General features: G+C 41.7%; 2 protein-coding genes across 6 annotated transcripts; both read right to left on the bottom strand.

Annotated features, from left to right (window-relative positions):
- Positions 1 to 1,589: 1,589 nt before the first annotated feature.
- On the bottom strand, positions 1,590 to 4,993 carry arl4aa (ADP-ribosylation factor-like 4aa). 3 transcript variants are annotated; one of them, XM_029738896.1, is made up of 2 exons: positions 4,843 to 4,993; positions 1,590 to 3,027 (listed from the first exon to the last, which is right to left on the bottom strand). In XM_029738896.1, the coding sequence occupies exon 2, from the start codon at positions 2,925 to 2,927 to the stop codon at positions 2,325 to 2,327; it is 603 nt and encodes a 200-aa protein (XP_029594756.1). In that variant the 5' UTR covers positions 2,928 to 3,027; positions 4,843 to 4,993; the 3' UTR covers positions 1,590 to 2,324. The 3 variants fall into 3 exon arrangements, with proteins under 3 accessions (XP_029594756.1, XP_029594749.1, XP_029594742.1); XM_029738889.1 differs by lacking the exon at positions 4,843 to 4,993 and adding an exon at positions 4,037 to 4,796; XM_029738882.1 differs by lacking the exon at positions 4,843 to 4,993 and adding an exon at positions 3,493 to 3,920.
- A 1,700-nt stretch (positions 4,994 to 6,693) lies between these two features.
- c3h7orf78 (chromosome 3 C7orf78 homolog) lies at positions 6,694 to 10,517 on the bottom strand. Of its 3 annotated transcripts, none has more exons than XM_029738859.1 (5): positions 10,427 to 10,517; positions 9,792 to 10,272; positions 9,547 to 9,631; positions 9,181 to 9,323; positions 6,694 to 7,230 (listed from the first exon to the last, which is right to left on the bottom strand). In XM_029738859.1, exons 2-5 carry the CDS (start codon positions 10,233 to 10,235, stop codon positions 7,147 to 7,149), a joined length of 756 nt encoding a protein of 251 aa, XP_029594719.1. In that variant the 5' UTR covers positions 10,236 to 10,272; positions 10,427 to 10,517; the 3' UTR covers positions 6,694 to 7,146. The 3 variants fall into 3 exon arrangements, with proteins under 3 accessions (XP_029594719.1, XP_029594733.1, XP_029594727.1); XM_029738873.1 differs by having other exon boundaries at positions 9,792 to 10,106; positions 10,427 to 10,504; XM_029738867.1 differs by lacking the exon at positions 10,427 to 10,517 and having other exon boundaries at positions 9,792 to 10,276.
- Between the last annotated feature and the right edge of the window lie 2,290 nt (positions 10,518 to 12,807).

Consider the following 12,807-nt stretch of genomic DNA (forward strand, 5'->3'; position numbering starts at 1 on the left):
CCCTTGAGTACAGTGTACACAGCTTGAAAATGTATACAGTTAAGAGAAAATATATTTTTACTACACAGGTAGATAAAATATTTCCACAAAAATATTTGATTCCGACTTGCTCCAGAAGACAGACTTGATGTACATTTTCTTGCATTTTGAGAAAGCGAGTTGACGCACGACATTCCTAATCTCAAGGTTAGCTAGTAGAGTAGTGGAATGAGGAGTGGTTTTCTCCTTTCCTACAATTGTCTTCCTAAAGCGACACGCAGTTGCCAGTGCAGACGTGAGACAATGCCTTTCCTACAGTGATCCTGTTACTGAGGAGAGGGACTTACTATCGTCACAGAGTTGACCTCAACCAGGGCCAAGAGGTCAAATAAAACCCCCACCTAGTAGGTGTCCAGGAAACTAGTTGGGCACAGGGATATCATGTGACGACGGGCCATTACAGGGCATGAATGTTACTTTCCTATGTTAGTTTATAATTGAGTTAGCAAAAGCAAAGTGTGAGAAAGAAAACCAGCTTCAGGATTTCCAAAGCTATGTCCAATCCTAATCCCTAGTTAATTACATCAGTGGATCAACGGAAGAGACCCTGCCACCAGGCCTGTATCAGGATCTGACCCCAAAACCAGTCCCATGATCAGACTCACACTCACTCCCATTACCTCCATTTCCTAGAATGGAGAGCAGGAAATGGGAATAGCAGGAATATGTTGCTGCCATCCAATAGGGTTTCCTTCCTTGGAAAACAAACTGGGAAGAGTTGCACAACACAGATAAGGAGTGACACCCTCAAGATTAATCTTGGACCTGAGGCCGTACTGTCGATCTTTCTTTAAAACCTGATGCATATCAATCAAAAGACAGACATTGTAAAATGTGGTGTAGGTTTAACATTACTAATATCATTTGAATCAGGAAAGAAAGGACAGTGAAATGGAATCTATAACATACAGGACCATTACAAAACAGGTCTAATAATTTTGTCAAATACATCATGAGAACAAAAGAGCAAATTCTGCACTTGAAGCGGAGCATTGTAAAGAACAGAATAACAGGGGCAACATATGCAAATATAGTACTATATTTAGTAGGTCAACTGCTGCTCCACAGTACAAGGTTACAATTGTTCTAAAGGGATGGTTGAGCAACAGGCATCACTTCACTGAGCTATGTGACAACAGCCTCTCCCCATCACAGAAATGCTCTGCCTCCCAAGCCTCCAGTTTCCTCCTGCCCCAGCCTGTTGTACAGGGTATGGCATCTGGCTTGGCATGCAGAGTAGACTGCCCTGACTGCATTGCTGAGGCTCTCGGCTCCAGAAAACATAAAAGGACTCCAGGCCCTATAATCACACTGCAAGTAAACACTCAACCACCATCACCTCAATCATATCCTTCTTGTTTACTTTCAGAAAGAGAAAAAAGGAAGGAGATTCATTATCCATCAGTAAAGTGTGAGCAACTAAGAGTTTCTTTCAAATATGAGAATCAGAGGACATACATTTTACACATCTCATCAGATCTTCAGAACTTCTCTGAAAATATTATGACTACAAATAATCGAAATAGAAATAGCCTTCATACAAAACAAAAGCAGTGCTGCAAAGAGGCTTTATTAAAGATGAAAACATGAAACACATATCCCATCTATTGTCCATGTGGCCAATAGGGACCCAGTACAGGTGCCTTTTTTTGAAGCAACTAAACTCTTTGTGTAATAAGCTCCATTGGGAAACCTCAAGGCTGTAAACTCCATTATCAAAAAAGGTCATCTAAAGTGCATTAACAAACAGACAGTAGAGGTACACTAGACAGACAAAAAGCACAAGACTGTACCTTCCTTTTGAGAAGGAAAGAAACATGGGAAAAAAAATACAAAAAGGTACAACATTTAAAAGTAGCTTAGGCACTCTTTACAAGGTTCAAAAGTTCCCTTTGCGGAAGACCACATTTGTCGTCCTCCCACTAACCTTTGTAGAGAAAAGTGACTTATTTTCTGTTCTTCGTCAAACTTGTCATTTTTGAAGTAGCCATTACTAATGGTCTAATACCAAGGATCAAAACCATTCTTTGTAACGACAACTTAAAAATTCCTATATAAAATCATAAACACCAAATTCTTTACCTTCATAGTGCTTTCTCAACCACTAAAAAGCAACAAATACTGAAGATGAAGCAAGAGACTGATGTCTGAGACACGAGAACCTACAGTTTAACATTGACTGATAAAACTCAGTGTGCCGAGCCTATGGGAGAATTCCTATATACACCCAGGTGCGCGAACATCTCCTTTTGTCCTTCATTTAGTTCATTCAGTTCACTCCTTGATCATCTCTTTTTCTTCTGTTGGCGGAGCATCTTTCTCCGTTTAAGGATCATGTCATGGAGTCTCTCAATGCCATCTTTCAGTCCGTCTCCTATGATGGCACAGGTGGGCTGCAGGTGCCAAGGCGTGCCAGGGCCCAGTTCCTTCAACGCTAGCGCCTTTTCGATCTCCGCCAGACTCAGAGAGTGCCTCAGGTCTTGCTTGTTAGCCACCACCAGAAGTGGCACTCCCTGGTTGTCTCCGGTCTTGGCGATCTTATGGAGCTCCGTTTTAGCCTCCTCCATGCGTTCGGCATCTACAGAGTCCACCACGAATACAATTCCGTCAGTACAGCGTGTGTATGACTTCCACAATGGACGCAACTTCTCTTGACCACCCACGTCCCAGAAATGGAAGGTCACCGTCCTGTGGCCGCCCAAAGACACATTGACCTTTTCTGCGTTGAAGCCTTTGGTAGGCACTGTGTTGACAAACTCATTGAACTGCAACCTGTACAGAACAGTTGTTTTACCTGCAGAGTCCAGTCCCAAAATGGCGATATGGAATGACTGAAAGAAGGGGATTCTTGAGAGGAAGGTCTGTGGTTCTGATAATCTATTCCCCATCTTTTCTCATATGGGGAACAACAGGTGGAATAAAAGGGTTGGTCTACTTCTCCAACGATGATTGGCACTGATTATATTCCAATTAGATTGCAACAGTGACCTAAAAACAAAACAAATTTTACTTCAGCCAAGCAAAAATAGGACACAAATATAAGTCTACCACAAACTTAATTCGACACAGAATACCTATAGACTATATGAAGGTTATCATATCAGTTATCCATGTGTTATTCACTTATTGGTGGCAGCATTTGACCTGAGTACTGCCAAATGCATATGACATTCATTAGACACCCTCAATTATAAAGGCTCAAATGAAAATACAATGCAGAAATACCGGACTTTGTCAAGGTATGCTACATACTTGAATTTTAGGCGGCAGCAATGCACAAGCCTATTGCCAAGGACAGGTGCGTAAATTAATATAAAGTCGATAGTCATACAGATGCTGACAGCCAGAAACGTCACTTGCCTGATACCAGGCTCTCAAATTGCGGCATAAATCTTTTTAACAGCCTACAACCGTTCCGTCCAGCCAGACATTTTCGTGCAGGGCATCACTTACATCTATCTCACTCTGAATATGCGGAACTGTGTTCACGAGGTCCAGTAACATGTTATCCAATGTTCACAATACAGGGATTCCGATGGACTGTCGCGCGGTCAGCAGCGTCCTATTATTTTACTAGACGGTTTCATTCCCATAGAATAATACTGCAGTGCAATTTGTGGAAAACCCTGCTCATGTTCTAGCAAACGATTGGTTTAAGGGGAAGTCCATCAATAATGTATCCTTTCAAACCACGCCCATCACCTGTTGCTGTAACGTCATTATTCCAGCCAATAGATTTATTATACTATCATTACGCAATACTATGCAAAATGAACAATGCCTTAAATAAAAACGTATCTGATAGTAGGCTAGGTCAAAGTCTAAACGTAATATTTACGAATGGTTATTAACATAACATAGCAAGCCAAGCATTATGTAGGCTATATTCGTAAAAGTCGAAGTAAAATAAACTAAAAGTAAAAGAAAAGTCACAAAATAGTTTGTGAAACGAATGTATTAAAATAAACAACTTATTGGACTATAATAAAATGCCTACCTTAGCGTTTTTTTTGTGCTGTGTTGGTGTGTCGCGTGTGCCTTGGTTTGGGTTTTGATACAGGCTAAACAGCGCCGCCCCATGATGCGCCCTTATCTGTTTACTTTCAAACTGATTGGTCAATAGTACAAAATGTATCCCACACATACTGAATTTAATGAGAATAATCACAGGATTAATTGTATAAATTATAATCCTGCGGTATCTATTGAAATAATGTTAATTATATATATTTAAAAATAAATACGGTAGCCTATGTTTTTAGAAATAGCGCCTCATTGAAGTTCACATTTAAAATGGTGAAGGTATGGGTTAGGTTAGGGACGTCCCAGGGATCCCGGATCGCACTATCCGTCTTGTCAGGGGGTTGCGAAGAAGGAGTAAGACGGAATCAGGTGCAAAATGTCCAAAATGTTGGAATTTATTTACAGGTGCAGAAGGTTAGCTTCCTTTTAGGCAGAGTGCCGACAATTCCTCACACAGCTGAGTTTAGCAGCTGGAACAACATGCCACTCCAGCCTAAATTTTCCCGAAAATTACCCACTTGAGGCTAATAAGGTAACAACAAAAAATAACCCAACCCTTAACACTGGGATAATCCAAAATGAACATAACTGGTATTTCCTCAGTTTAAATAAATATCTCACTCAATAGCCTAATCAATACTTAACTAGTTTCAATATCACTAGCAAATACATAATACATTTCAACACATCAGGACATAATGTCACATACATATTCAACGAAGAAAGATATTAGGCAAACACCCATCCACAAAGAACATTGTAATTACTAAACGCAAGCACCTGTTGGATAAAATGTGGACGTGACCAAAGCGCGCCATCCAGGTCGAACCAGTTTACAAACAATCGAAATTGGCGAGTACAGATAGAGGAAGAGAGGCCCAACTCGGTGGAAAATCTGCCTCCCTACAGCAGGTGGCGTTGAATGGTTTATTTGATCGAATAGAAGTTTTGTAATGCTTAAGTTGTTACGAGTGTACTGTTATAAGTAGGACAGGTGACATCCCGGCAACTTTGAAAAAAACAAACACTTCATATTGGCGTTGTCTCGAGATTAAATACAGGCGGTTGACGTCAAGGACCCTAATCAAATATTTTAAAAACGATTACAATAATGTGATGTATCCACCAATTCAAAGAAAGGATAGGCGGGAGCTAGACAGCCCTCCATGCCCTTTGTGGACAACGGTTTTGTTAGGGCAGAGGGACATGTATCTTGTCAGCACTAGGGTTCTGGGGGTGGGGGCGGGGGGCAGTGCCCCTGTGACAACAATTTTGGACCCCCTTGTGGCCCCCCTAAATATGGAGTAATTTTTGCTATCATTCTTTTTTTTACATCCGTTATTAGACAGTGGCAACGATGATGATTATGAACATGGTCTTTTGCATGCTAATGCCTGCAATGCAGTGAAGAAAACGATATGACAACAATAACGTCTAATGTAACTGGCCCCAGCTTGGCCCCCGCAGTTGAAATGTCTAGAACCGCCACTGCTTGTCAGTATATCCATGGTCTGCTGCAGAGGGGTATATGGCCAATATACCACAGCTAAGGGCTATTCTTAAGCACAACGTCTTACATTTTAGTAGACAATCTTATTCAGAGTGACTTACAGGAGCAATTAGGGTTTAGTGCCTAGCTCAAAGGCACATACATTTTTAATTTTCTTACCCAGTCAGCTTAGGGATTCAAACCAGCGCCCTTTCGGTTACTGGCCCGACTCTGTTAACCGCTAGGCTACCTGCGGAGTGCCTGGAGTCAGACATTAGCCGTGGTATGTTGGCCATATACCACAAGGTGCCTTATTGCTTTTACTAACTGGTTACCAATGTAATTACAGTAAAAAGCTTTTTTGTCATACACATGGTATATGGTCTGATATACTATGGCTTTCAGCCAATTGGCATTCAGGGTTCGAACCACCCAGTTTATAACAAGGTTTAGAAACTCTGTGGGTATACTAGAAAACAGGATTATGGATTTAGCCAGCTAACTTGTCTAAATATTCTGATTACTTTTATTTTGTAGAAAGATAAGCTTGACATGGGCATGGTCTAATTGATTTAACAAACAATTTTATTTTATTAACCATAAAACCAAGTTATTTGTGGTTGCTTATAAAAGTTAGCTGGCTAAATCATTGATGCTGCTTTGCAGTATACCCCCTGGTTCAGGAATATAATGTGTAGGCTACAACTTCTAAATATACATAACTTTTTTCTCAAATGTGAACTTTTATATAGCCTACAAATGTGGGGCATGTTTAGCAATAGGAATGTGCTTGTAATTGCTAGTAACATGAACAAACATTTGCAATAATTTGGGTCCGGGTTCCGATATTAGTTTGGTTGCTCTCTAATCTCTCATGGACAGACTACGTTAACATAAATGGTACACTAATTTGTCATGATACAACGGGAAGTGTGAGATAATGAGCAGCATTCATTCCGGTGCTTTAGAATTTCAGAAAGGGGAGGGGACATTTGGCCCATAGACTTGCCCCTAACTTGCAAAGAGAACGGGTAGAGCTGTTTGTTCCCTTCTCCCTCCCTCATGTATGGACCCAGAATTTAATTGAGCATCTGACCAATTACTCAAGACTTTTGTTCTGGATTAACCGAGATTAGCTGCTCTCCAATTGTGAACTTTAATTGCATATAGGCCTACATTTTAGAAATGAGTTTCAATGGCATTGTACTGACACACTTTGTTTACATTTTCCAGTTACTGGGATTATCTTTGTTGCCTATTGTTTGAGAGAATAGATTTATACACACACAATAGCCTATTAGGCCTAGATAAAAAAAAGGACATCTTTCAAAAATGTTCATGGCATAGGCATTTTTTTTGCAATGAACTCTCTAGTCTAGCCTACAATTATTGTATTTTCATGATACCTCAAAGTATTTTTATTAGGCTATAGCCTGCAAGATTCCTTTCTGTGAATGCAAAAATTTCAGCCATGCCTTTCACACACCCAGATTAGAACATATTTTCTGGCTTAACACACTGGAAATTTTAGGGGAGCCGATGCACGTATCACTGCACAGCTGTGGACTCCATAAATGACTTAGGAGGTCAAAGTGTCAGCCAGTTTTCCAAGAGCTGGAGATCTTCTCTTCTACTCTGTCCATGAAAGCACTGTACACTCCGCGTCTGTGCCTGTGTCTCTGAAAATAAGAACATATTTCAGAAAATGTGTATCAGTAGACACTTGAAGCAGAAGATACTAAAAAAATAAAGGGAACACTTAAACAACACAATGTAACTCCAAGTCAATCACACTTCTGTGAAATCAAACTGTCCACTTAGGAAGCAACACTGATTGACAATACATTTCACATGCTGTTGTGCAAATGGAATAGACAACAGGTGGAAATTATAGGCAATTAGCAAGACACCCCCAATAAAAGAGTGGTTCTGCAGGTGGGGACCACAGATCACTTCTCAGTTCCTATGCTTCCTGGCTGATGTTTTGGTCACTTTTGAATGCTGGCGGTGCTTTCACTCTAGTGGTAGCATGAGACGGAGTCTACAACCCACACAAGTGGCTCAGGTAGTGCAGCTCATCCAGGATGGCACATCAATGCGAGCTGTGGTAAGAAGGTTTACAGTGTCTGTCAGCGTAGTGTCCAGAGCATGAAGGCGCTACCAGGAGACAGGCCAGTACATCAGGAAGACGTGGAGGAGGCCGTAGGAGGGCAATAACCCAGCAGCAGAACCGCTACCTGCCCGTTTGTGCAAGGAGGAGCAGGAGAAGCACTGCCAGAGCCCTGCAAAATGACCTCCAGCAGGCCACAAATGTGCATGTGTCTGCTCAAACGGTCAGAAACAGACACCATGAGGGTGGTATGAGGGCCCGACGTCCACAGGTGGGGGTTGTGCTTACAGCCCAACACCGTGCAGGACGTTTGGCATTTGCCAGAGAACACCAAGATTGGTAAATTCGCCACTGGCGCCCTGTGCTCTTCACAGATGAAAGCAGGTTCACACTGAGCACGTGACAGGCGTGACAGAGTCTGGAGACACCGTGGAGAACGTTCTGCTGCCTGCAACATCCTCCAGCATGACCGGTTTGGCGGTGGGTCAGTCATGGTGTGTTGTGGCATTTCTTTGGGGGGCCGCACAGCCCTCCATGTGCTCGCCAGAGGTAGCCTGACTGCCATTAGGTACCGAGATGAGATCCTCAGACCCCTTGTGAGACCATATGCTGGTGCGGTTGGCCCTGGGTTCCTCCTAATGCAAGACAATGCTAGACCTCATGTGGCTGGAGTGTGTCAGCAGAATGCTAGACCTGAATCCAATTGAGCACATCTGGGACATCATGTCTTGCTCCATCCACCAACGCCACGTTGCACCACAGACTGTCCAGGAGTTGGCGGATGCTTTAGTCCAGGTCTGGGAGGAGATCCCTCAGGAGACCATCCGCCACCTCATCAGGAGCATGCCCAGGCATTGTAGGGAGGTCATACAGGCACGTGGAGGCCACACACACTACTGAGCCTCATTTTGAATTGTTTTAAGGACATTACATCAAAGTTGGATCAGCCTGTAGTGTGGTTTTCCACTTTAATTTTGAGTGTGACTCCAAATCCAGACCTCCATGGGTTGATAAATTGGATTTCCATTGATTATTTTTGTGTGATTTTGTTGTCAGCACATTCAACTATGTAAAGAAAAAAGTATTTAATAAAATTATTTCTTTCATTCAGATCTAGGATGTGTTGTTTAAGTGTTCCCTTTATTTTTTTGAGCAGTATATATTTATTATGGGTTTGCCTTATGCTCTAGGCTTTTTAATGGAGGAAAGATGATCCTGTATAGCCTTAAAACATGTAGTTAAAACAATAATTTTGATATCATGGAGGGTCAATCCTTGCATCAATATCTCTGCCTATGAATTTCAGTGGTTACATTTCTCCAGCCCTAAGCTTTTTACCGAAAAAGTGGCGGGCGGGGAAATGGTTTTGTTTTAGCACTTTTGTGTTAAACAGCATAATAACTTGGTAACTGGCCAATTCAACACTCATGCTACTGAAGTGGCCTAAAGTAGCATGAAAGCATTGAATTAAAATGGTGTGGGTCCTATAGCCAGGCTGGGCATAAACCAGTCCACTCACAGTATAGGAGGCAGATTTTGGGGGCCAGGGCAGTTTAGGGAGTGTGAGCCTGGCCTCCCATCTGGGCTCTGTTGGCTTATAGGTGTCCATCTTCCCCAAAGGTTCCCTTGAATAAATGTCTGTGTCCGATCTGGTCCCCCTAACTGGAGTAGAATGGAAACCAGTGTCATAGTCAGCAGGATATTGCTGAGTTTGCTGTGTGATGTAGGCATAGTTTTGATAAAAGGCCATGGACTTAGCTTTCAAATGATAAATGACCTTGTGCTTATGTCATGAGTAAGCACAAAATGGATGATGCTTAGGAAATTGTCTAATTACAGTAATAGAGCAGTGTCTACGCACCAATATTCAGGAAAGCTGACTTACTTATACTCAGGTGCTGAGATTTGAAGTTCAAGTGACCAGGATCCCTTTCAGCTGCAGTAACAATATTTGGCATGTCATCAGCAAGCTGAAATAAATGTTTCAGAGCAAAATGTTTTTCAATAAATTTGTCACCATCTTGTGTTAGCATCATACACGGCAAGAATTTAGTACCAGTATTTTGTACAAATCATGGAAATCACAAAGAACTTGTAAGGAAGGTGTTATGTTATGTTCCAGCACCATACCTGTCTAAAGTTATGTGGTTTAGGGTTCTTGTAGGCCACAGGAGGGTATTTCCCTGTTTTAACAAACATCAGCTTGGATTCTAAAGAGCCAGGAGGTCTGTATGATGTGCTGAAATTTGGCAGTGCTTTTTTATTCTGGTCAATCTCAGGAATTAGAATGTTTGGGGTAAATCTGTCCACTCTGAAGGCTGTCTCATTTGAGGCAAGTGTCAGTAAAGGTTGGTGTGTATTTTTTGTCTTCTTCCTTCGAGGGACACTCAGAGATGTGTAGAGTTTAGGAGAGAAATCAGGCGGCTTCAAGTTCCATTGGTCAACCTGATGTGAATAATGAGGACGGATAAAACCTTTGCTTCTTATGGTGGCTAAGTTCAGGCTGGCAGAAAATACTGTCTTTTTATTAAAATAAACTGATGTCGAAGGATCCAAATAACTGTTAGAGGTCATTGTGATATCACAGTCCTGGAATTGTATGAACGGTAACCTGTTCAGGTGGAAAGAAAAAAATTAAGGGCTATTGAACTTCTTAACCATACAGCAGTAGAAAACTCTAAAGTGTCTAACATTACACACTTTGCTTCAACCTCTTTTAAAAACATCAAGCAGCATTGACCAGGGATAAATAATTTTACTCTTACCTTGAATTTCAAAGACACAATCTGTTACAGAAGACACATGTTCAGAAATCACTGCGAGTTTCAAGTTCAGCTTGCACTGTTTGATGTGAAGTAAGGGACAACACAGGAAGAAAGTGTTAATACAATAAAAGTGGTTGCTAAGTGACCAGGGTCTGGAGACTTTACAAAAATAATATGCAAAAGGTCTGAGAACAGCAGGAGACTCCCTAAAAGAAAAAATAGAAACTTCCTAGCAACCGAGGAACAATGTGTCCTCTGAATGCCAGTATCAACCTTCAAACTTAAGGACCTGTCAGATTAGTAAAGACTGACTAAGTAATTTGGAGGCATATGAAATAACGCGGTCTGTGCTTGGTAGACTTTCTATCCTGAAGGGTAGTTTTCGAATGTGTAAACTTTAGTGTAGCTTCTTAGAATATTGGATTAAATCTACAGTGTTTGTCTGTTCACAAATGTGTTTGATCACTGAATTGTTATGAGTAACAATAGAAAATGATATGGTAATTTACACAGTCAGGATGTGTAGACAGAGGCAGTCTAGTCTCATACTAGACGTAACATAGTAAATGTAAATCCGGGACACTCAAATTAGTATGATATGTTATGTTTGGTATGGTTACAGAAGATAGAAGACTACTTAGTCGGTGTGGATGGGTGGGCATATAACACAAACGTCTAGCAAACCAAAGGTTGCGTATTCGAATCTCATCATGGACAACTTTTGCTTTTTAGCGAATTACTTACAGGATTAAGATTGAATCCTACTACACCGGCTCTGACTCTCATCGGATGTGTCAGGGGGTCCGAGAACTGGCAGTGTAGTGCCAGGACATCAAACTCTCCCTCAATGTGAGCAAGACAAAGGAGCTGATCGTGGACTACAGGAAAAGGCATACAGGAAAAGGTGGAGCGGGTCGAGAGTTTCAAGTTCTTTGGTGTCCACCAACGAACTATCATGGTCCAAACACACCAAGAGAGTCGTGAAGAGGGCACGACAACACCTTTCCCCCCTCCAAAAGATTTGGCATGGGTCCCCAGATCCTAAAAAAGTTATACAGCTGCACCATCGAGAGCATCCTGACAGGTTGCATCACCACCTGGTATGGCAACTGCTCGGCATCTGACCGTAAGGCGCTACAGAGGGTAGTGTGTAAGGCCCAGTACATCACTGGGGCCAAGTTTTCTGTCATCCAGGACCTATATACTAGGCGGAGTCAGAGGAAAGACCAAAAAAATGTCAACGACTCCAGTCACCCAAGTCTAGGACCAAAATGCTCTTTAACAGCTTCTACCCCCAAATCCTAAGACTGCTGAACAATTAATCAAATAGCCACCCGGACTATTTACATTGACCCCCACCCCTCAAATTCATTTGTTTTTACACTGCTGCTACTCGTTGTTTATTATCTACGCATAGTCACTTTATCCCTACCTACCTACAAATTACCTTGACTAACCTGTACCCCCGCACATTGACTCAGTGCCGGTACCCCCTGTATATAGCCTCGTTATTGTTATTTTGTGTTACTTATTATAACTTTTTACTTTAGTTTATTTGGTAAATATTTTCTTAACTCTTTCTTGAACTGCATTGTTGGTTAAGAGCTTGTAAGTAAGCATTTCATGGTAAGGTTTAAACCTGTTGTATTCGGCGCATGTGACAAATAAAGTTTGATTTGACTTACTACTTTTTAGCTACTTTGCAACTACTTAGCATGTTATCTAACCCTAACCCCTAGTCTACACCTGTTGTATTCGGCGCCTGTGACTAATAAAATTTGATTTGATTTAATTTTAGCCTAGCTAACATTAGCCAACTAGCTAACATTGGAACTCGGTAGTGAGTGTTGCCACCGAGGACAGACAATTTTTAGCAACTCGCTTCAGCACTCAGCAGTCCCGTTCTGTGAGCTTGTGTGGCCTACCACTTCACGGCTGAGAAGTTTTTGCTCCTAGACGTTTCCACTTCACAATAATAGCACTTACAGTTGACCGGGGCAACTCTAGCAGGGCAGAAATTTGACGAACTGACTTGTTGGAAAGGTGGCAAGCTATGACGGTACCACGTTGAAAGTCGTTGAGCTCTTCAGTAAGGCCTTTATACTGCCAATGTTTGTCTATGGAGATTGCATGGCTGTGTGCTCGATTTTATACACCTGTCAGCAACGGGTGTGTCTAAAATAGTTTAATTCCCTAGTTTGAAGGGGTGTCCACATAGTGTATCATACGATTTGCAAATTCGTAACATATCATACAAAATGAATGATGGACATCCACAAATGAATACATACCAATACGAAACCTACCATATCATACTAATTGGAGTGTCCCTGATTTACCTTTACTATGTTATGTCTACCCTTGAGTCCAGGTTGACAGGG

This window comes from Salmo trutta, chromosome 3 (assembly GCF_901001165.1).
Source record: "Salmo trutta chromosome 3, fSalTru1.1, whole genome shotgun sequence".
NCBI lineage: Eukaryota > Metazoa > Chordata > Actinopteri > Salmoniformes > Salmonidae > Salmo > Salmo trutta.

Bases quoted from the DNA above. Each gene is read 5' to 3' on its own strand.
- arl4aa (XM_029738896.1), bottom strand. From the start codon at position 2,927: ATGGGGAATAGATTATCAGAACCACAGACCTTCCTCTCAAGAATCCCC.
- c3h7orf78 (XM_029738859.1), bottom strand. From the start codon at position 10,235: ATGACCTCTAACAGTTATTTGGATCCTTCGACATCAGTTTATTTTAAT. The intron at 9,632-9,791 runs GTATGGTGCTGG...CATTTATTTCAG, and splicing joins AACCACATAACTTTAGACAG to CTTGCTGATGACATGCCAAA. The intron at 9,324-9,546 runs GTAAGTCAGCTT...ATTCTACTCCAG, and splicing joins ATCTCAGCACCTGAGTATAA to TTAGGGGGACCAGATCGGAC.